Consider the following 23,656-nt stretch of genomic DNA (forward strand, 5'->3'; position numbering starts at 1 on the left):
TGGTGATTTCCTCACATTTGTGAGCTTCACCTGATAATGACTGAATCTGCACCCAATGAGATAAATAACAGTTACTGATTGCTGAGTGATGCAATAGTATTATTGAGGTGGAAGCACAAATCTCAGGTGATTCTGCACTGTCAAACTAGCAGATTATTTATGCATCATCATTTCTATAAACAATTGAGTTTTCCACCAACTTCCCTCCATCATCAACTTCTGAATAGAGCTATTACAGAGGTCCCAACTGGCTATAAAGTGAATTAATGGCACGTGTGGGGAGATCCGCTGGGTGCCTTGGCTAACAATGTTCCTTTGCTCAACACCACAAAACCAGATAACTAATTGCTAGATTATGGAACCTCATACACATATTAATATTCACGATTCAAATAGTGAATGGATCTTAAATAACTCCCTGGAAAGCACTTTGGGAAGACTCAAAGATATGAAAGACATTATACAATATGAACTCAATCTTCTAATAACTGCAAATAGTTACAAGCGATAATATTTTTCAACACCAAAACTTTATTATAATTGTCCCATTAATAGGATTTTCTTTGTCTCTTAAGGACGAAGTACCTCCCAGGAAGGGCTGTTCTCACTCTTATTATTACCCAATTTCGCCACGACCTTCTGAATGGATGATGACCCAACAGCTTTAGTTACTAATCCACCTCAAAATAAGAGCAAAGTTAAAATTTTAAATTCAGTGCAGGCGTTTATTAAAATATTGATTTTGCAATGTTTCAAAATAATATTATAATTTGCTTCATTTTATAAATAACATGATACAAAGCTTCCTCTATTAAACTGCATTATGATTTAAATACATTATCCCAAAATATAAATTCCCATTTAAGGCAATCTAAATGCGCACAGCAAAATATGTATTATGATGTATATAGTTACATAAAAATAAATTCAACCATTTAAATAGGAAACTTCTATTTTCTTACCCCCAAATTATAGTACATAGAATCTTTACTATTATATACATATAAGAAAATATCACTATAGTGTAACATACATGGTGCATCAAGTTTTATCAATATTTTTTGGAATAACAGTGTTTTCCTTTCATTGAATATCATCTTTATAAAAAGTAGTTTCTTCAGCAGTCCTGTTTCTAAACATTAATTCACAATTAATGCAGCATTTAAATCTTAGCTTAATTAAAACAGTGGTTTCACTAAAACATTTACACAGATAAAACATAAAACACAGCAGCACTTTACATTCAAGTTTCTTTATAAATTCTATTTTAAACTTATTAAGTAAGTTTGGATAACTTACTGTTTAATTAGATTGCCTAAAGCGTCAGCATGCTGCTTCGGAGCTCATGATAAAAATACCTGATGGTAATAGTTCCGGGAAAATTAAGTGAACCAATACAAAACCACAAATTAAGCTCCAGATTGTGTGTTAATGAACCTTATCTAGATCTTTATGATTAAATATCTGGTTAGTTTGGCTAAAAGGACAGATTGCATTGCATTAATATGTCTTAACATATTTATACAGTTGCTCACTAAAAAGTATGTCAGGGGACTGAATTTTTTTCACAGTAAAACAACAAATCCTCAAAAAAGGCCAGAACTGGAGAAATGTTTTTTTTTAAATGATGTGTCTTGTTAAGAAAAAAACTGAGCAATTTCCACTACTAACTAGAAGTGTGGTGACAGAGAAAGACTTAATGTTTGAAAAAGATTGAGAAACTTAGAGATGTTATTGATTATCTAAAATGAAATGTGGTTATACAGAAGAACTGGAAAATTTCCATTATAATATTGAGATTATATACATCATGCAATTCAAGTTTTATTAAACTCCAGCACACTTGCATTTTATACCCAAAGATCTATAATGTCTTGTACAATCCTTGACCTAACCCAGAGTCTATTCTAAGATCCAAATTTTTTAAAAAAAACAGCTGCCTCCTACACAGTTTTTAGTTTGTACAATTCAACATTTGCAAATATTCATTCTCTGAAGATTTAGCACTTGTGTCTAGATTAAATTTTTTTTGGGAGGCTTGATCATTTAGTTTATAGGAATTCTGCAAGAATGCAGAACATAACAATTTCCTCTCCAGATAGTTTAATCATGAGCTAATATTGGTTAAGTGATATATCTACCAAAGAAGTTACAATGAGATAATAAAAGCTGAAAAGGAAAAAATTCCATATACTTATATATTCTAGTATTCACTAAGCAGTAGTCTTGGATGCCAGGCCTTTATAGTTATTTTGAAAACAGAACTATATTTGGATGATAAAGCTTTGGTAGAAATTGTAATATTAAACTGCACCAAAGGTTGTAACATATTCCATCTCGGAACTGCATTGCAGAAAAGTCTAGTTCAACTCCCTATCCCTTTACAATATGGAATAAGAAGTTTAATAGGAACACAGGAACACCATTTGCAAGTCTTCCTTCATGTTACACACCTTTCTGACCTATAAATGTCATCAATGTGTCTAAATCCAGGGACTCCCCAACTAGAAACACCCTGAGAGTACTATCATCCAAAGGATGCTGAGAGTCAAGATGGTAACTGACCACCATCTTGAAAGGCAATTTGAAAAAGATACCAACTGATTAGCATGCCAGTGGCATGCTCATCAGTAAGTTAGAAGAAAATCTTAAAAATGCAAGGCTGCATATTGCTGGCCACCCAGGGACAACAATTACTCCTTTAATTGTAAAAGACCCTTTCTCTATGATACTCCAGAAAACATGGTGTGCAGGTAATTATAAACAATACTTCTAGTACACTGTACACTAAGAACTGAATGATAAGCTTTGAAGAATTCGAATAACTGCTTGTGAGGTTCTCATAAATGGGAAATGTGTAGTTGAAAACTGAAGTGTCTCTTGAAAAGGGCTCCCTTCAGCAATCACATCCGGAAAACTATTAAATTATGATTCCAAAATATTGCAATATTTTTGTGTATGGACAATTCTTGATAAAACCAATACAACATGAATTTCCCTCCATGTTCTGCCACACTTGACATTGTTCCACAATGAAATGATCTCTCTGGTACCTTCAAGACCAAGAGACAGACAAATTTTGAAACACAGATCAGTTATCAGTTGTAACACTGCACAGTACACAGAAAATGTTCTTAGTTTTCAAGGAAGGAAAGCTAATTTAGCCAGGCAACTTTCAGGATTAAACTGTAAATGAATTTCAATGTGCCAGCACTCCAATTAATGCACAAATCAAAAAGGATAATTCACCACTTATTTTTTTTTAATGTAGTGTAACTTGCTTAATTAAAATCATAGCTTTCTGTTCTTTGGTGTCTAAAGTAATATAATTACTATAGTAATATAACTCATTAGCTGATAACTTGCTAGCCTGACTAATTTTCTTGCATTGCCTTTGTGGCAAATGACACATTGTCAGATGTTCTGTTAAAAATGAAGACTTTAGGTATCTACAACAATAATACACTTTTGTATTCTGGATAACAAAAAATAAAACTAACAAGTTGCAACAAATTGTATTGGCCAAAATTACTATGGACCAAAAAAGTGCATGAAGCTATCTTTTTGTTAAAGAAAACATCAGATGTCTCTTTTATTTGTGTATAAAAATCTATCTGCATCTTGCAGAAAAAGTCAAAAATAAATTAAATTATCTTGTCATTTTTACAGGAATTTAAAATGTTTATGGTCATTATTTTTTTTTACCACTACTTTTAACGTGCAACAACAAAACACTTTATGAATGTACTTCTGTTATAAAAAGAATGCGTTTCCTCAATTTAATTTTCCTGGTCAACAAACAACGTACAAGTCTTCTTCTACATTAGAACAAATCTGGTATCCACATGTAATTTTACGTGTCCAGAACTGCAGGCTTATATGTTTTTTACCTGGTGGTAACAAAAATACCACACTTCCAGCTACAAGAATATGCCAAATGCTGTGTGTGTAATAATAGTTCTCCTTAGTTTCCAGGAGTCCATATACAGCAATAGCAATTAATGCTGCACCTATTCCTGGCAATAAGAAAAAGACCCAGCGTTTCCATGTTGGAGGATAGCAGTGCCGGCGTTTCATACACCGAGATACCTAAAAGGGATGAAAAAAAAGATTATTCTGTCTATTGGCTCACAAGTAACTATTTAATATTTAATTTAAACACCTGAAAAATGCTAAGATTTGTATGTTTCAATTAAAACCCTGAGCAATATACAATGCCAATAATACCAGTAAAAACAAATGGAACATTCACACATGGATTCCAGAGAAGCATCTTTCTTGAACACATTCAGCACAAGGCAAACCTGAAAGCATATGAACTGATGCTTAAGCAGTACAAATCTCAGTTGTCCAGTATAGTAAAATACTAACTACTTGAGAAAAAAACAAGAAAAGCATACATGAAGCCAAATTAACAAAAGGGGCCAAAAAAAACAAGAGAAAATCTGCAGATGCTGGAAATTCAAGCAACACACACTAAGTGCTGGAGGAACTCAGCAGCCCAGGTAGCCTCTGTGGAAAAGAGTACAGTCAACATTTCGGGCCGAGACCCTTCAGCAAGGCTGGAGAAAAAAAAAAGATGAGAAGTAGATTTAAAAGTTGGGGGGGAAGGGGAGGCAAAAATACAATGTGTTAGGTGAAAATGGGAGGGGAAGCAGTAAAGAGCTGGGAGTTGATTGGTGAAAGAGATACAGGGCTGGAGAAGGGGAAATACAGTAGAGAAGGTTATGGAATTAAGAAGAAAGGGGAGAGCACCAGAGGAAGGTGATGAGCAGGGAGGGAGATAAGGTGAGAGAGAGAAAAGGAGACGGGGAACAGTGGGGGGGGGGGGGGGGGGCATTACCAGAAGGTCGAGAAGTCGATGGTCATGCCATCAGGTTGGAGGCTATCCATACAGAAGGTGTTGTTCCACCAACTTCAGTGTGGCCTCATTGTGATAGTAGAGGAGGCCATGGATTGACATATTGGAATAGGAATGGGAAGTGGAATTAAAATGGGTGGCCACGGTGAGATCCTGCTTCTTCTGGTGGACAGAGTGTAGATGCTCAACAAAGAAGTCTCCCAACCTAGGCCAGGTCCCCACCGATATACGAAAGGCCACACAGGGAGCACCGGACACAGTACATGAACCTAAAAGACTCACAGGTGAAGTGTCACCTCACCTGGAAGGACTACTTGGGGTCCTGAATGGTAGCAAGGGAGGAAGTGTGGAAGTGGTCCATTTGCAAGGGCAAGTCAGGAAGAAGATCAGTGGAGAGGAATGAATGAACTAGAGAGTTGCCTAGGGAGCAATCCCTGCAGAAAGCAGAAAGTGGGGTGGGGGGGGGGGGGGGGAGCTGTGGAAGAGGTGCATGGTGGTAGGATCCCATTGGAGATGGTGGAAGTTCTGAAGAATTATGTGCTGAACATGGAGGTGGTTGGATGGTAGGTGAGGACAAAAGGAACCCAATCCCTGGTAGGGTGGTGAGTGCCCACATACATGAAATGGAAGAGATATAGTTGAGGGCAGTGTTGATAGTGGAGGAAGGAAAGCCCCTTTCTTAGAAAAAGGAGGACTTGTCCTTCATTCTGGAATGAAAAGCCTCATCCTGAGAATAGATGTGGCAGAGAAGATGGAATTGAGAGAAGGGCATGGAGCTTTTACAAGTAACAGGTAGAGCCAGATATCCGTAGATAAACTATTTAGCGATAAAGACAGAGGGAGATCGAGAAAGGGGAGGGACTACATAAATTTGATGGCAGGATGGAAGTTGGAGGCAAGGCTGATGAAGTTGGCAAGCTCTGCAGGAGTGCAAGAAGCAGCACCAAAGCAGTTGTCGACGTAGCATAGGGATGGACTCCAATGTAGGCTTGGAACATAGAGTGTTTCTCATAGCCAACAAAAAGGCAGGCATAGCTGGGACCCATCAAGGCTACACTTTTTGTTTGAAAGAAGTGGGAGGAGCTAAAGGAGAAATCATTACGACTGATGACAAGTTCCACTGGACGGAGGAGAATGGTTGTAGAGGGGGACTGGTTGGGTCTGGTGTCCAGAAAGAAACGGAGAAAGATAAAAACAAATAAATTGATTTAATGCAGCAGTTTGATAGTCAACAGTCAAGGACAAAAGGTGATGGACAGGTGCCATGTTGGATACAGGGAACACAATCTTGGAGGTGGGCCATGGAGCTGTATCAGCTCTAGACTAAACTCTCAAAACGACAATAACTCAGTGGCTCTTGGGTTGAAAGAGACAGGTGCTAGTAGCTCTTTGTAGAAAGGTGCAAGTTCAGAAATTCTTTTACTGTCACTTTCTGTGTAAAGATGACATTAGCCAGGACTGGAAACTGAGAGACTGGAGCTGAACGGGAGTTGCATTCAGATGAGTCTCCACAAGTTGTAAATGTGACAATCAGGTGGTAGAAATATGAAACTTTGGAACAAAAGGCAACTGTTGCTGGTTAAGAGTTCATTTTAAGTGTGTGATCATAGTAGTTTTGATTCCAAAAGCACAAAAAAGTGTCAAGGAACAAATATGGATAAATGCAATTATTAGATGACAGATTGGCTGTTCTGCAACTTAATGGCTAACTAGAACCAAGGTTGTCAAATGACCTACTCCATATTCACAAGCAAGCTGATAAAGAGACAACCAAAAAGTCAAGATTGAAGGCAAAGATACAAGACTCGGTACTCAAGTGAAAACTGATCTTTTGATTTTGCCAGACCTAAGAAAACCTTTCACCACATTTTAATCTTTTGCACCACATACAAAATATGGAGAATAGTTCAACATAGATGATTTAGGATACAAGGATCACAATCAATTTGGCTTAGTTAAGAAAGTTCATGATAATAAGAGCCCAAAAGACAACTAATTCAAATGCACAGAGTGATCAGCTATCATACAAGTTTCAAAAGTAGGAATTTGTTAATAATAGACATCCATCAGAGAGCAATAGGGATTCCAATGGAACATCCTAATTTGTGAGTTAGCAAATATTGTGCGGGAAAATGAGAGGAGGGCAGTAATTGTTTACCCACTTACAGAGCCCATGTAGGATGACCATCTTCCCAAAATGATAGCCAGCTATAATGGGGAAATGCAACAAACCTGTGCCAGGTTGAACATGATACAAAAATGGAATTGCATTGACTTCAACAGATGAAAACATGGAAAGAAAAACAATAAATTGTTTGTTTATAACTACTTAAACAGCTAAGAATTTTAACTATGTCAAATTGAATTGCTTTAAATTTCTATAATAGCTTTTTGAACATTACAAATGTCTAACTAATTTTGACAATACTGGCCAAGCCAGGGGGAGCAGCTTAGGAAGAGTTAACAACTTCCAGTGCTAATGAAAGGGATTTAGATGACGTAGTTATTTACATGCTGTATTGATTTAAATGGAATTAAAGTTACATGCTAGAAGACCATGTAACTGACTCCAAGTGATGAAACCAATAATGGGCAACATTCAAATAGGAGAAATATATAGCATAAGTGCAAAATCTCCTTTGTAGTTAACATTAAGTTAATACAGTTCACCAAAGAATACAAATTCTGGACAATAGGTACTCCAGCTCAACTGCAGTTGTGAGATTGTGAATTAATCTTTTAGGATTAAATAGGAGCAGATGACTACCTCAGCTCCAAGTTGTATAGATTTATATTATGCCCATCCACCAATTTTGATCAAAATTAAAGTTAAAATAAAATCTGTCTTTTTTAAAAAAGTTTAATGTTTAAGATAACACTCACCCATGCAACTACCATGATCCCCAGGGCAACAAGGCAAGGCCCCAATAAGTTCCAAAGACCACGCCGATCTAATTGCATTGACATTGCAATCAATAAGGAGCCAAGAATAAAAAGCACCTTTGATAATGAAAGCAAAAGTTTAGTATGACATCATTTTCTACATGTTAAAGATATTAAGATATTGATCTAAATATTTGACTTTTGATTTCTCTCATTGAAAATATGCTAGTAATGCCCCAACATTGAATTTTGAAACAAAATTCAGGACTACTGACTTGTCTTAGATCACAATACCCTAGTAGTTACAAAAGTACACTTTCTAAACACACTTCTCCAGTTCAGCACCATTCTTTTAGGACATGCACTATACTTGTATGCAAATTAACCCAGTCCTATGTCAACCTGCAAGGCACAGTAATTAAATCCAATGAAAATATCATTATTTGGAATCTGGACTAGGAATTCATGCTGTTTACTTTCTGCTCTTTAATGTTTCTGAAGTTAGTTTAAGTACTTGTTGAGATAGAGCCTGATGGTCAGGCAAGTGTGTTTTTTGTTTTAATTTCATTACAGTATCAAAATTCGACTTAATCTGTAAATTTTAATCTCATTATTGTACAATCTGAACATACATTCTACACTCAATGTGAACACACAGCCACTCTACACCCCCCAAAATCACTGGGTTGATTCATCAGACTTTATAACTTGCTTCAAGTTAACAACCTGGGAACATGTGAAATCCTCTGGACATCACCTGAATAAACTTAACTAATATTAGTACTTCACTGCATCTAGAATCTTAACCTTATCAAATCCCTCAATTTGTTCACAGCCCAAAAGGGGAAACACGGAAACACAGGCCACCGGATTCAAAAAGGAATTGGTATGAACAATTTGGCTTTACAAATAGTTCATTACTCATTAAGTCCGTGAGAAATAAAAATGCATATTATGTCTGAAAGAGCTCATTATAAGTTCCCTCAGAGCACAAAGAGTCCTGATTCAGGTTTTCAACCCAAAATGTCAACAATTTTTTCCTCCTACAGATGCTGCATGAACTGCCGAGTTCCTCCAGCATACTGCATGTTAAATCTGATGATGTCAATGATTTGCTTAAAATGAGAATGAATTAGACATTGAAATATTTTAATGATAACTCCACATTTCTGTGGAAAGATGATTAAAAACCCAAACTTCCCTTCAAAAATAATTGTAAATACTTACATACTTAAGTAGAGACTTTAACCTGGCCATACAGAGAATAGTAACCCACACAGATAAAACTGAGCCGAGGAAATCACAGTATTGAAGTGTATCATATTCCATAATGCACAAGACTGCTATCCCTGGTTGATCACACGCATGATAAAACTGTAAGGAATAAGTTTTTAAAAATTGTTATTAGTTTATTCAAAATGTATCAGACTAATGAAGTAAAATGATCATCTCTATAATGGATGTTTTAATAAATATTAGTACAACAGCATCATTTAAATAGGCATTATATTAAAAAAAACATGTTGTGGGTACATGACAATATCATGAAATAGATTCATTCTTTTAAATAACCATGACCAAAAAAGTTAATAGAGCGATGTATAAATCTAAGTTTTGCTAGTGCCCTTTGGGTACTTAACATTGTTATTTCTACCAAGTCTGGCTTTGTGTTAATTTAGCCACAGAATGAATCATTGGACACTAATGCTTTATATACAAATATATGAAACTAACAAGGCCAAATAAGGTATTTTAGTTCTATCATGCAAACTATAATTGAAGCAAAAAAAATTAAGGATATGTGTATACAAAAATTACTTGTTATTTCTTCAATATCAATCACAAATATTCATGAAACACAATTATAAAAATAAATAACACCAAAAGTGAACTTCATTTAATTCACCAACCGTCACATACCACACTCAAGTCTATCTTTGGAAGGCCTTAAACTCAGTAAGTATCAATGACGTCAAGTTGTAGAGCAAACAAAAAAATGCAGCAAGATTTCTTCCTCTCCCATTTCTCTCTTGTTCTCTAGTAGCTCGTGACACTGACTCATTTTTTGTTCTTCTCACTCAATTGCTCCAGTTTTTTCTACCCTGTTCATCTCAGTCACTTTTTTGGTAACAGTATTTTCAACTTCACAAAATATTCTCCCAAAGCAATCTTGAGAAAACTTGCCAATTTTTTGTATACATCATGATTAGTTCTGTGAGAATATTTTTATTTAATCAGGATAATCATTGAAACCCAGTTACATCTGAAGGCTATCTGCTTGTAGTCAGAGGAATTAAGATTCTTTTATTACACTGCTGAGGCAGTAAGGAGTTTCTCCTTTAGAGTTCAAGGACCAATAATGGAAAAGCAGAGTTAGTAAATAAATTACCGTACAGCAACTAGCCGTAAAGCTTATCAAAAAATTTGTAGGGATTCACTCTGCTGTTTATATTTTTAAAATTTCCAGCTTACTGTTATCAAATGCGCTCTTTTAAAAAAAACACTATATTATTTATCTTGTCATCAATCTTGGACACTTCCAGTACATACATGAATGCTACTGCAGCAACATATTAATTGAGCAATTTTCTTAATGTATCTCAGGGAACAAAACAAGGGCTTTCTACTTAGTCTAACTGCATGTTAATCACTGAGCCTCAATTTCTGTGTGCAAGCACAGGTGCAAGAACAACCTCAAAAGTCCTGTTAAAATTTCACTTCAAGGGGAGAAGTTTCTTTGGGCTAAGTGACAAATGCAGAAGTATTGTTTACAACTGAACTACTGTAAATGTCGAGAGGAATTAAAACAGTCATACATTTCCGCACCCAGTGCCACTCCTCACAGCTCGTTCTATAACATACATACCTACTTTGAGTTCAGGGCATTGTTTTAAAAAAATGAATTCAAAACTGTAAACATGCTAATGTATGTTAGAAATTTAAAGTACATGCATACCATGTCTGGCTCATTTCCCATTAGCCTGGGCAAGTGGAGTCTAAAGTGATATCTTCATAACTGAAAACACGTTTTAAAATTAGAAAGCCTATTTGTAATTTTAATCCACCTGCTAACAATGAGCATCATTTCCAATGGGGGTTAATATCAGAAAGTATTCAGCAAAAATTATATTTACCTACTTTACTATAATTATACTGCTGTAAAACTGTAACTTAAAATTACAATAGTTTTGATAACAGTATCTGTACTGCTTTTAAGATTACCGTTGAGAAAATCATGGTGAAGAGATAAACAGCAGCCTCTACAAAGTAATAGTGATATACAGCAACCACAATTGGCGGAATGAACATCAGATTACTCAATGTCAGTAAGAGCGTTGCAAGCAATTGCTGTCCATACGACAGAGCGTGGGTATCATCTGTACAGCTCCATCCACTCCAGCCTAAGGAAGAAGGTAGAATTATTTTCTCACAAGGAACAATCATAAAGCATGGTAATCCACTAACAACACACACAAAATGCTGGTGGAATGCAGCAGGCCAAGCAGCATCTATAGGGAGAAGCAGTGTCGACGTTTCAGGCTGAGACCCTTCGTCAGTACTAACTGAAAGGATAGAAAAAGATCCATGGCCTCCTCTACTGTCAGAATGAATCCAAACTGAGATTGGAAGAACAAAACCTTATATACTGGCTGGGTAGCCTCCAACCTGATGGCATGAACATTGACTTCTCTAACTTCAGTTAATGCCCCTCCTCCCCTTCTTACCCCATCCCTGACATACTTAGTTGTTTGTTTTTTTTCCTCTCTCTCTGCCCATCACCCTTGCCTGTTCTCCATCTCCCTGTGGTGCTCCCCCCCCCAAACCTTTCTTTCCCCCGAGGCCTCCCGTCCCATGATCCTTTCCCTTCTCCAGCTCTGTATCACTTTCACCAATCACCGCTCTTAGCTTCATCCCACCCCCTCCAGTCTTCTCCTACCATTTCGCATTTCTCCCTCCCCCCACTACTTTCAAATCTCTTACTATCTTTCCTTTCAGTTAGTCCTGACGAAGGGTCTCAGCCCGAAATGTCGACAGTGCTTCTCCCTATAGATGTTGCCTAGACTGCTGCGTTCCACCAGCATTTTGTGTGTGTTGTTGTTTGAATTTCCAGCATCTGCAGATTTCCTCATGTTTGCTCTTTAATCCACTAACAGTATATTTTATTGAAACAAAACAGCAAGTCTTCATTTGAAGTAACATAACAGATACTCAAGATTCTTTACTCCATCAATAATAAATCCATGGCCTTTGTTTGTCGGCACAATACCTATCTTTTTGTTTATTGTCAATGAAATGAGACAGACATACATTTCGTTATACACGTTTATTGTCAATGAAATGAGACAGACATACATTTCGTTATACACAATGCAAGCTACAAAGAAGCATAGCTTCCAGGATGACTTATTCCAGGTTAGAAGTTATTGTGCTGAGCATGCTTACCTGCTTTACAAACACATGCAGCATAAAGATATCCATGGGTTCGAAGGAGTCTGCATTCTCCATACACACCACAATCATCAATACAGGGACTCAGCACAGCTGATACAATTACCAGAGCAGACTCCTTTACACAAACCTGATTGCTAAAAGACAGAAAATGATAATTAATTATTAATTACAGAAGTCAATAAATTCTTTTCCTTTTCAATGTTTGACAATTTGGTGTTTGGTGTTACTACCTCTAAATATACATTGATAGGCTTTGGACTTAATACCCTCTAAACACATGGAGTGAATATCAGACACGATCAAAAAGCATTATATCTATATAGTCTTGATGGCACAGAACACCAACTCCAGTTTTAACTGAATCGCTCCAACTATAATTATACAGTCTGCCCACTCAAAAAAGCAGACCATGTGTATCTCTCAACACTCTTAAGAGTTAATATCCTTTTCATGCACTTTAAAGCATAAAGCTGAAATCTTAGAATTTATCCTCAATTTAGAATCTGAAGTTACTAACAACTCCACAATTACCTCAAAATACATTCTGAAAGTTGGTGGCCAAAATTGTAAATAACTCCCCAAAATGTGAAGACATTATTGATCTATGCAAACTTGCTTAAGTATCTGGTAAGAGGCATCAAATATCATTGTTACTTAAAATATTACTTAAAATTTGTGAATGATAAATAATCACTATTAACTATTTTCTTTCCCCATCTTTAGAAAAGCTACTATTGTTTGTTCATCATCTATTCATGGATTAAAATTTGACACCAACTAAAATAAGACTTTAAATTTGACTGTTGTGCCATGTAGCAAAGGCACATCAACCAGATGAAGCATCAATGCAACTGGACACAAACATTTAAAAAAATTAAAATAATTCTCCAAAAATATAACTCATAGATACACAATGCAGGATATTGCCTTGAAGACCCACACCTCAAGGTTCACCAACAGCTTCTTCTCCATTGTCATCAGATTCTGACAAAACCTTACTTTTACCTTAGACTATATTTTCCTCAACTTGCACTACTGTCATTATATTTATTTTTGCTTGTTACTCTGTGCAAGTTATAAGTAAGCTATTTTTGTAATGTACTGTGCTGCTCTACAAAAAACTAGCTTTCAAGGATTTTATACCTGGATGTTATATAGTGAACTTGTCTTCATTCACTGTACCCTGCAGATAACCACATTCATTTACAATTTTTATATTGTGCCAATACAGCATTAATATTTTCATTCCCAAACATTTAATTAGTGTTATTTTTGAGAAATTGTTATGTAGATGCTTAGTCCTTTCTCCATCACAGAGCTTTGAATGAACTAGTGTGAATATCTGATAGAAACAGTTCCTTGCGTTTCTAGACCAAGACATTTCTGAGTTACAAGCTACATCATGAATGGCACCACAAGCTTGAAGGGATGTTATGGCCCACCCCTATTGTTTCCATACCGGGTAAAAGTGAAAAATAATTAATTTTTTTAAAACATTTTCTTGCAACAACCATCTAACCTCCATTACTGAGATACTACTAGTTCAAAGAAACAATTGTTAGCTCTCCCTTAACATTATATCACACAAATGCACACCATTATGAAGTGACTACTTGTACTTAAGTACGCACAAAGTGGCATGTTTCAATAAGTACTGAAATAATTTGATACACACTCCAATTATTTTTATGGTGTGTTAACAAAACTCCAACAATCAGTTCAGATAAATATCAAATAATAAAAACATCCAAGGGATATCTCCTTCTGTTTTGGCACATCTTTACCTCCCTCAACCATCACAAAAGGTCAAATTAATTCGCTTTTTATAATACTGCTGTGTCTGGAACTAAAGGATACACAAAGCAATTGCTATATTAGCCTACTTAACACTGACAAAATTTCTTAACAATGAGTGTAATTCATTGAATTGCATGCTTTGCAGTCATAAGGACACAAGGAGCCCTATATAAATGCACTTGACATTCGATGGACATAGTAGAAGTCTAGAATATTCAAATTATTTGGTTCTGAACTTTTACTAGAAACAATAATCCATTTTGTGCATTTTTCATGCTTGCCTTAATTCAAATTATTTTTTTATTTTTATTCCTCTGCGTGCAAATCATGGAATGGTGTCAGCCTTGGCTCAGTACCGCCATTCAGCCAACCAAATCACAAAGTCAAGAATCTAAAGGCAGAACCTATAATCTGGGGTGACACTTCGCTCTGTTACTGTGGAACACACACAAAATGCTGGAGAAACTTATCAGGCCAGGTTGCATCAATGGAAAAGGGAAGGAAGTCAGGCTTCCTCCCTTCCCCGCACTTTCTCACTGACTCCTCCCCTTCATTTCCAGTCTAGAAAAAGAGTCTCCACCCAAGACGTCCACTGTTTACTCGTTTCCATATATGCAGCCTGACCTGCTGAGTTCCTCTAGCATTTTGTGTGTGTTGCTTTGGATTTCCAGCATCTGCAGATTTTCTCATGTTTGTGATTCTATTACCATGGAAGTCCAATTCTGCCAAGTGAAGTATTGTCTTTTGAATAAGATATTTAACATAGTCCCTTATGTACCCTCTGTATGTGGGCTTAAGACGGTAGTATCCAAATAGCCAGTGGCTTCTTTTGGCGCGTGGTCTTTCTTCAAATGACAAAATTGAAAGAGAATATCTGGTAAATTTACTTCATTGCTGTTTGCAGAGGATTCCTACTGTCAATGAGAAAAGTACCTGTGAGAGTTTCATACATTAGTACATACTTAGATTGATATCCCAGGGTATTGAAATAACTACATAAATGTAACACTAGCCTTTTTAAAAAGAACTTAATCTTGGCAAGGCCCTAAATTTAGGAACTTCTTTTGCATATGCTTTATCCAACTTACCTCTGACCTGCTCAACACAAAAATAATCAATCTGCAACTGTACTAATGATGTGCATTCATCTAGTTAAGTCTAAGTCAAGTAAAGACTATTTGATTTTGAATGACTGATTTCATGATCAACAATGGCCTCACCCTTTATCATTGGGGCACAGGATTTGCAAGGTGAGGTACCAACGGTCAGTCTCTGGGTAAGGAACATGAAGGGATGTTGATAATATCGAAGTATTCATTTTAAGCAGATATCCCCAAGATAAGGCTTTGAAAAGAAAAACATATATTATAATGCATACAATGCATAAAATCAAAACCTGAAAAGATGTAGTCTTAAATATATAGATTTAACTAATCCAAAGTCATGGACCCACTGAATTATGTTTTTGAACATTCTTTGATTTTTATACCTGCATGCAAGATTATACAAAAGTAACGCAAAAGAGTTTAGACGAGCTTCAAGCTTTGCAACAACAAATAACATCCAAACCCTTATGCAACTCAAAAAGATTGGACTCTACTTATGTTTAAAAATAGGAACATTGTAGAAAATTTTGAGAAATTGAGGTTATAGATGTAAACTTTAACAACAAGGATTTATACAAGAAATCCTATTGGAAGTGCCTTAGCTGTAGAGATTCTGTAAAACTAATAAATGTTTTTCCAAAACTTATATTCTCATTTCTCTCTGTGGACTTAGATGGAATGAGAATTAAAACTTTCCATCTATTCTGATGAAATACATACTTCAAAAGTAATGCTAACCTGAAAAGATTCCAGATATTTGATCCTCAGATAAGATGACACTTTACTTAATGAAAGCAAATATATAAACACCACTGGAGTCACATTTCCAGTACCTGGTACTTGGATGTCAAGTTAAATTTAAAGTGAGACATTCTACCTCCAGAACATGAAAATTAAGCCTAAACTACCCCCAAATCATTTAGTTCAATAAACAGTAGCTAAATGGTATTTGCAATGAGACTTTGAAAAAGGTCTTTTTGCATCTAAGGCCAATCCTTCAAATGCTGAGTTCTATACACCACAAATGATCTTCAGAATCATGTTCTTGAATGTCCTGTCCATGAGTTTGAAGAAAAAAAACTGAAACATTATCTATATTGTTTAGTTATGCATTTTTCTGAAAGAAGCAACTATTGAGAGACTATACTGTATTCATAAAAATATTCCAAATTCATCTGAAGCACAATGAGAGAAATTTTTAAAGAAATTCAAAAGACAAAGCAAATGCCATATTTTGCAAAAGCAACAAGCACCAAAGTCAGAGAACCAAGTGAAACTTTAAAAAAGCAGAATAGAGATATAGCCCGCAAATCAAATGCAAATCTGGTGATTAATTTATAAAATCTTCAATTTTAGAACAGTCAAATCACCATTAAGTTGAAAACAAAAGAATGCAAATTCAAGCCCAAAATTTGAAAAAAATCAATCAGATAATTAGAAATTCATTGCATTTGTGAACTATTGAGTACCTTCTCTGCAATTCACGGAATTGACATCCAGAGACATCACAGGAGACCCAGCACTTAAACAGGCTAACACAGTTGCATTTTCATTGGACAGTGAAGTCTAGAAGATTGAAAACAATTTTCTTATGCATCCTTCAATAACAAACCATTAATTTCTACATAGAAAATAAATACTAATATTTGAAATATTGCAGAATATTGGTAGCTTGGCTATTTGGAAGTTTGGTTGATTGCAGAGCTCGGCAAAATATTTACAAAATCTTTTACAGATAAACTGTTCATCATGTTTTGAACCAACCAATCAGATCATGACATCAATAATCAATACCCATTTGGACCTCAGAAAAGTATATGCCAGCATTCTGACGAGACCACACCCTGAACTGTGCACTGATGACGGCTTCCAGTTTGGAGCCAAAATGTCTGCATACATTTTGACAAGCTCGGCGAGCAATCAAACTTCCAAATACTACTATCTTAAGAATGTGTTCTTGAACCTTCAGTTTCTAACTATGGAACACAATTGATATGAAACAAAATGATGTACTAAAATCTAAATGAAAGACATTCAACAAAAGGTGTGACTGGCAAAAATAAGGAAACCAGAAGGTGAGAGGAAAACCTTTGTATTAAACCCTTGATCTTTCTTCATATCCTTTTAAACAGAGTGAAATATAGATTATTCAGATTGTACTTGGAAACCAGTGTATTTGACAATAAGGCTTTAAGCAGGCCAAAGAGTTTGTAAATCCATTTCATTTCTCACGTGGAAATCATAATTCTGCATACTATTAATTTTCTCTAACTAGATGTAGCTCAATTTCTAAGTTGGTACATTATGAGAAAATTTAAAATGTATGAAGCTGGTTTTTAATAGTATCATAACTGATCTACATTTACTTCTCATTGGTTTTTATCAATCCTATTAAAACTTCTGTGCAACAACTTGGTCTTTCCCCTTACCCCCCCCCCCCCCCACTCCATCAGCAAGGAGCAAATACTTCCACTAGTTGTCCATTCCAGAAATCTGAAACAGAAGTAGAAAATAAGTTCTCCTGAAAGTTCTACAATCAGAAAGAAACACTGCTCTTTTCTCCAAGATATTGGCTGACCTGCTGTGTGACCCCATTACTTTTCATCCTTGTACTTGATTTTCGAGTCTCACTTGCAAGAATATTCACATTCATTTAATGATCAACTTCTGATTTTAACAATAAATAGAAATCTGTACGGATGTGTCCACAAAGAACAAACTAAATCATGAAAGTTTTAACCCTTCACAGGTTTGAAGCAGTATGGACAGAGCACAAAGCTAGCTGAAGAACTATTAAGGTTTTGTACAATATTTGCACTTAACCAGAAACAATTACCTACTTAACTAGAGACTACGAGAACTAAAAAGAAAAGCTGATTGAAGTTAGAGGTGATAATGCAATGAATGGAACACCTGGATGAAAAGAAAAATAGATAGTTTCATCTAAATTAATCAGACTGAGTTTCAAAATAGAAATGATACAGTATGTATCAATTTGAATACAAAATATTCAAAAGCCAAAAGAAAATTGATTGAGACAGATGGAAGGCAATTACAGTCATTAATAATGTAAAGTTAACTAGTATTAAAACAAAGAATGAGATACTGCACAATAATTACAGTTTAGTACCAAAGGAGGTGGCTGTTGAAAATGAATATCCACACATTGTGAAAAGGTTACTCAATCTGAAAGTATCATAATTTAACTTCATTTTGCAAATTTAGTACATATTTACTGTATTACAACAGTTTCATGACATTGAAAGAATTTCAAAATGAGACATTCAGTAAGGCGCCATATTTTGGAAGTGAAAATATATTTCAGGTATCGATTTAAAGACATCTGTCATCACCTGAAATTATTGTATTATTCACATATAAACTAAAACAAATGCTGTTAACTTCACTAACATATTACAGCCTAATAAATTTATCACCTCTCCTCCATCATCCTCTGTGGTTAATTATGTTCAGGAGAATGGAATATTAAAGAAACAAGTTGTACCACATGAGATCTAATAACATTTTCCAAAATGTTCCATTAATAAGGGAGTTAAGTTGACCAAAATGGAATTTGTTAAAAAGTCTCTGGCAACTACATGACAGTGTCTACAATTAAATCTGCCCAACAACTTACACTGATACAGCAGTTTCTGCATAACTGGGAAGAAATAGAAAACTATACCTTATTTAAACGCAAGTTCAAGATAATTGTTCCACCACTGTCTCTTTTAGTATTCAAGTTCAACAGAAGAATTAAAGGATAGTCAGAGGTGACAAAAACATCTGGTCCATTTAAAACAAAAAATCTCACAGAGGTAATATCCAAAGCTTCCCGAAGAACAGGCTGATTATGAAAACACGATTTCCAATCATTATTTGCTTCAGTATTATTGATCTTCATGTTTAATCTAAACATATCCACATCGTTTATTAAACTTTTGCTTGACAGGGTGAAGTTTCTACTCATAATGGAAAAATATCCAGTATTCACAGGTGAACATACTGCAAGAGACAAGAAAGTTTACATTTCGATTACTTGTACAATGTAGACATCACTTTATTCATCAGGCAATATTAAATATTAAAAATTTCTAGATTTATTGCTCCTACATCACTCTCAAACACCTATTGCTAGTAATTCAACACTGTAATGTATCACGAAATTTAAAAACTGAATTGGTTGCCAAGTGCTGTTATTTTTATTGGTCAGCAGTCAAACCACATTTTATTAGAGGTTAATGAAAAGGAATGATATTGCTTCCCCCCAAAAAAATCTACAAGTTCAAAGTATATGTCACCATTTTCTTGCAGATTCCTTTTCTTGCAGGCATTCGCAGTAAATACAATAGAATTAATGGGTACAAACAATCAATGTGCAAATGACAACAAAGGTGTGCACTGAGGTCATAAAACATCAGTTTTGACCAAGTTTTTGAAAGTTACGACAATTTTATTACTGAAGATACACAAGTTTGCCACTTATCAATAACAGCTGTATTCAACATCACCACCCACTCACTAATAATCAACAAGCTTCAGAACCTGAGTTTCGGTACTCCCCTCTGTAATTGGATCCTTAACTTCCTTATCAGTAGACCACAGTCAGTACAGTTCAGAGATAAGATGTCCTCTTCACCGACAATCAACATAGGTACACCTCAAGGATGTGTGCTTAGTCCACTGCCCAACTGTCTATACACTCGTGACTGTGTAGCTAATCACAGTTCCAACTCCATCTCTAAATCCAGCAAAGACATCACTATTGTTGGCAAAATCTCAGATGGCAATAAAGAGGCACGTGGAAGGAGATAGGTTCATTGGCTGAATGTGCCGTAACAACAACCTTACACTCAACATCAGAAAGACCAAGGAAGTGATTGTGGACTTCAGGAAGGGTAAATCTGGAGAAAACACACCAGTCCTCATTGAGGGCTCGGTGGTGAGCAGCTTCAAGTTCATAAGTGTCAACATCTCCGAGGATCTCTCTCATATTGATGCAATCATGAAGAAGGCATGTTAGCACAGTTCTACATCCTAATAGTGCAGAACTGATAAGGGAATAATAAAGGTTTTCAGAGGCAGAGCAGCAAGAACACAGACTAACTAGAATTTGGGGAGACCAGCTATCATAAAGAAGACCCCTCCGGCTGTGGCAGAGAGACAAAGGCTCAGTTGTTTGACCAACAGAAGATCCCCTATTTCAGTGTGTAAGAAAAGTAGTTTAGATGAGCATTGTGGTCTAAAAGGAAAAAGGAAAATTCATGAATTATATGGATTATTTGCATTTGATATAACAGGTTGATACAATAAAGTTGCAAGCAGTTTAAATTAATTATAATTTGTGTGGTCATTCACCTAATCAAGTTAACATATTTGATGTCCTTTAGTTAGGCTTGAAAGGAAAAGACCCAGGACCACTTGACCTTCAAATTGAACTACCACATAGGTTAGGAGGTCAGAATATTAAAATAGGAAAGTAAATGTATAGTTATATACAAAAAATGTGAATACTGGTAAGAGTTTGAGAGAGAGGGAAAATAAAATAAAATGTTGGGGGAGCAGGGACAGGCATATTTGATACTTTACTCAGTTTCAGTTCAGTGTGAATGTGTGATAAGAGAAAAGGGAAAATGTGAATTGTAAACAGGGAAAAGTGGAAGTAGAAAAATGGAAGTGTCAGGATGTATGGACTGCAGGTTAGCACCAAATCAGAGGAGAATCAGCACTGATCATACCAAGTATTTAAAAAAGATAGAAAAGTTTCAAGGTCAGCTCTCAGAGTGGAGTGTTATTTGCACTTGGGGAGAGAAATAATGATACTGTAGATTGGGGTGTTTGTAGACAAGGTGACACACAATAGTGAGGTTAATTGGGGTTTATAATCAGGCTCCCTCCTAGGGCACTGAGCCGTCAGTACACCCTTCACCAATGGTGCCTGTGATAAGAATCCAGGGATTCACCAGAACTAAGGGGAAAGGTTGTAAGACAGTATGTATTCTACTCCTTTTGGTGTGGCCCTATTAAGTGCCATAGCTACAAATATACCAACGTGTGAATAGGGAGATAATCCTAGAGAATTTTGTCAGTGTATTCAGCAACATGGGATAACATGTGGCATGAATGAAGGAGAGGAGCAAAAGTTAACCCTTCTGTTTTTATTTCAATATTGCATTCTGGAGGAGCTGGCTCAAGGCTAGTGGGACTCTGGGTGAGTTACAAGATGCTATATTAGAAGCTATGGTGATTAATCACGGTGACATAATGGAAATTCTGCTTAAGTGTTTCTCTGCAAAAAAAAAGAGGGGGAACCAGCCCTCTGCATTTGTGATGAGATTGTAATTTTTTCCAAGAAATTCAACTCAACAACAGAGTACAAACTAGTTTGGAACCTTGGTGACCCACAGTACTGAGAAGGCAAAGAAAATGGGTGATGTTTGATCACATGTATCCTACAAAAACACACTGAGCATGGAGTCTTGAAAGGAAGCATGGACAAAAAAAAAACAAGGATCTAAAATCTAAGTATTTTCCCTCCAGTGAGTACATGGAATTATTTTAACTGGGAGTGTAAAAAACATTTTGAAAGAGGTTTCCCATAACCCAGACAGGTTTAAAAAAGTCAGCGTTTAGTAAAAGCTTCATGCAGGAGAACCCAAGTGTCAGGTGGTCAGGTGACAATACCACAGAAACAGAAGGGACTTTGGCAGCCAAAAATGTAGGAAATCCAGAACATTATGGTAAAAATGTTTGATTTGTGCCCAGTATTATTCAGATAGACTGGCTTGGGAAACAGCTTTAAAACACATACACCCTGTAGAAGGGTCATGGAATAAATTGAATTTGTGGGACCTTTATCCGCATCTCCCAATGGATTGAAATACATCCAGGCAATACAGGATACTTTCACCAAATAGATTGAAGCATCTCAACCACAGTTGAGATGAAACACATGCAAAATGTTTCACATTCTACAGGTCCATGGCCAATGCCATCTCCCTAGTCCTACACTCACCTCTATAGTATCTAGAGAGTAAACAAAACCTGTGTCAGACTATTGGGTACTGACTACAGCACTGCTTTCGATGTCATAATACTAAACCAACTCCTCTCCAAACCCCTAGACCTGGGACTCAACAGCTGCCTCCGCAGTCTGTTCATGAGGAAGTCCAGTTGCAATCAGTAAGGATGGGCAGCAAAACCTCCAGCACGATTATCCTCCACACTGGTAGCCCACAAAAGGTGCAATCTCAGCCCCATACACCACTACTCCCTATACAGTCACAAATGTCTGACCGGATTCTGCTCTAACTCCTCTGCATGTTTGGGATGATGGGTTATATACAAATACTTTATTGTCACCAAACAATTGATACTAGAGCGTACAATCATCACAGTGATATTTGCTTCTGTGCTTCACACTCCCTGAAGTACAAATCAAAGTAAATATAATAAAAATTTAAATTATAAATCATAATTAGAAAATAGAAAAGGGAAAGTACGGTAGTACAAGTCAGGTCCAGATATTTGGAAGGTACGGCCCAGATCCGGGTCAGGACCTGTTCAACAATCTTATCACAGTTGTAAGGAAGATGTTCCCAAATCTGGCTGTACATATCTTCATGCTCCTGAACCTTCTCCCGGAGGGAAGTGGGACAGAGTGTGTTAGCTGGATGGGACTTATCCTTGATTATCCTGGCAGCACTGCTCTGACAGCGTGCAGTGTAAAGTGAGTCCAAGGATGGAAGATTGGTTTGTGTGATGTGCTGGGCTAGGTTCACGATCTTCTGCAGCTTCTTCCGGCCTTGGACAGGACAACTTCCATAACAGGTTGAGACGCACCATATCTCAAATAACAATGATTCAGAGTTCAGGAAGGAGACAGCAAGCCTGGTGACAGTAATGACAGCAACCTTTCCCTCAATGCCAGCAGAAGAGGGGCTCGTTGACTTCAAGAAGTGGGGGGGGGGGGGGGGGAGGAGGGGATCAACAGAGCACGTGCCCAAGTTTACATTCATCAAGAGAATTAAAAGCTTCAAGGAGCTAGGAGTGAATATCAGCAATAGCCTGTCCTGGTCCAACTATATTGATGCTGTAGCCAAGAAAGCTCATCAGGCTAAAGAAATCTGGCATGCCCCCTTTGACCTGCACCAATTTTTAACTGGTGCACTATAGAAAGTTTTCTATTCAAGTGCATCATAGCTTGGGATAGGAGCTGCTCTGCCTTTGACCACAAGAAACTGCAACATTATGAACACAGCTCAGCACATCATGGAAACTACCTTTTTGTTCTTAGAATCTGTCTACATTTCTGGCTGCCTCAGTAAAGCAGCCAGCGTAATCAAAGACACCACCAACCCAAACATTCTCTCCTCTGCCCTCCCTCATTGGCCAGAAGACAAAAGCCTGAAAGCACACGTCACCACCGGGCTCAGGGATGATATGAGTAATGGGAGCAACATGCACAAAATAGTGCACCCTAACACTTTCACCATCATTCTGGGAGATTTTAACCAGGCCAGTATGAAAAAACAAATCACTAAGCAACTACCATCAA

General features: G+C 36.5%; 1 protein-coding gene across 1 annotated transcript in view; it reads right to left on the reverse strand.

Annotated features, from left to right (window-relative positions):
* Nucleotides 1-697: 697 nt before the first annotated feature.
* The window catches only part of pgap6 (post-glycosylphosphatidylinositol attachment to proteins 6), a 37,422-nt gene continuing 14,463 nt past the window's right edge, over nucleotides 698-23,656 (reverse strand). Inside the window, exons 6-13 of the mRNA XM_059979417.1 lie at nucleotides 18,785-19,104; nucleotides 16,569-16,665; nucleotides 15,214-15,337; nucleotides 12,188-12,330; nucleotides 10,967-11,145; nucleotides 8,972-9,118; nucleotides 7,745-7,861; nucleotides 698-4,089 (exon numbers count right to left, since the gene is read on the reverse strand). Coding sequence (XP_059835400.1) covers nucleotides 3,793-4,089; nucleotides 7,745-7,861; nucleotides 8,972-9,118; nucleotides 10,967-11,145; nucleotides 12,188-12,330; nucleotides 15,214-15,337; nucleotides 16,569-16,665; nucleotides 18,785-19,104 — 1,424 coding nt within the window. The 3' untranslated portion in view covers nucleotides 698-3,792. The remainder of the gene's footprint in view (nucleotides 4,090-7,744; nucleotides 7,862-8,971; nucleotides 9,119-10,966; nucleotides 11,146-12,187; nucleotides 12,331-15,213; nucleotides 15,338-16,568; nucleotides 16,666-18,784; nucleotides 19,105-23,656) is intronic.

Source organism: Hypanus sabinus, chromosome 9, assembly GCF_030144855.1.
Source record: "Hypanus sabinus isolate sHypSab1 chromosome 9, sHypSab1.hap1, whole genome shotgun sequence".
Lineage (NCBI taxonomy): Eukaryota > Metazoa > Chordata > Chondrichthyes > Myliobatiformes > Dasyatidae > Hypanus > Hypanus sabinus.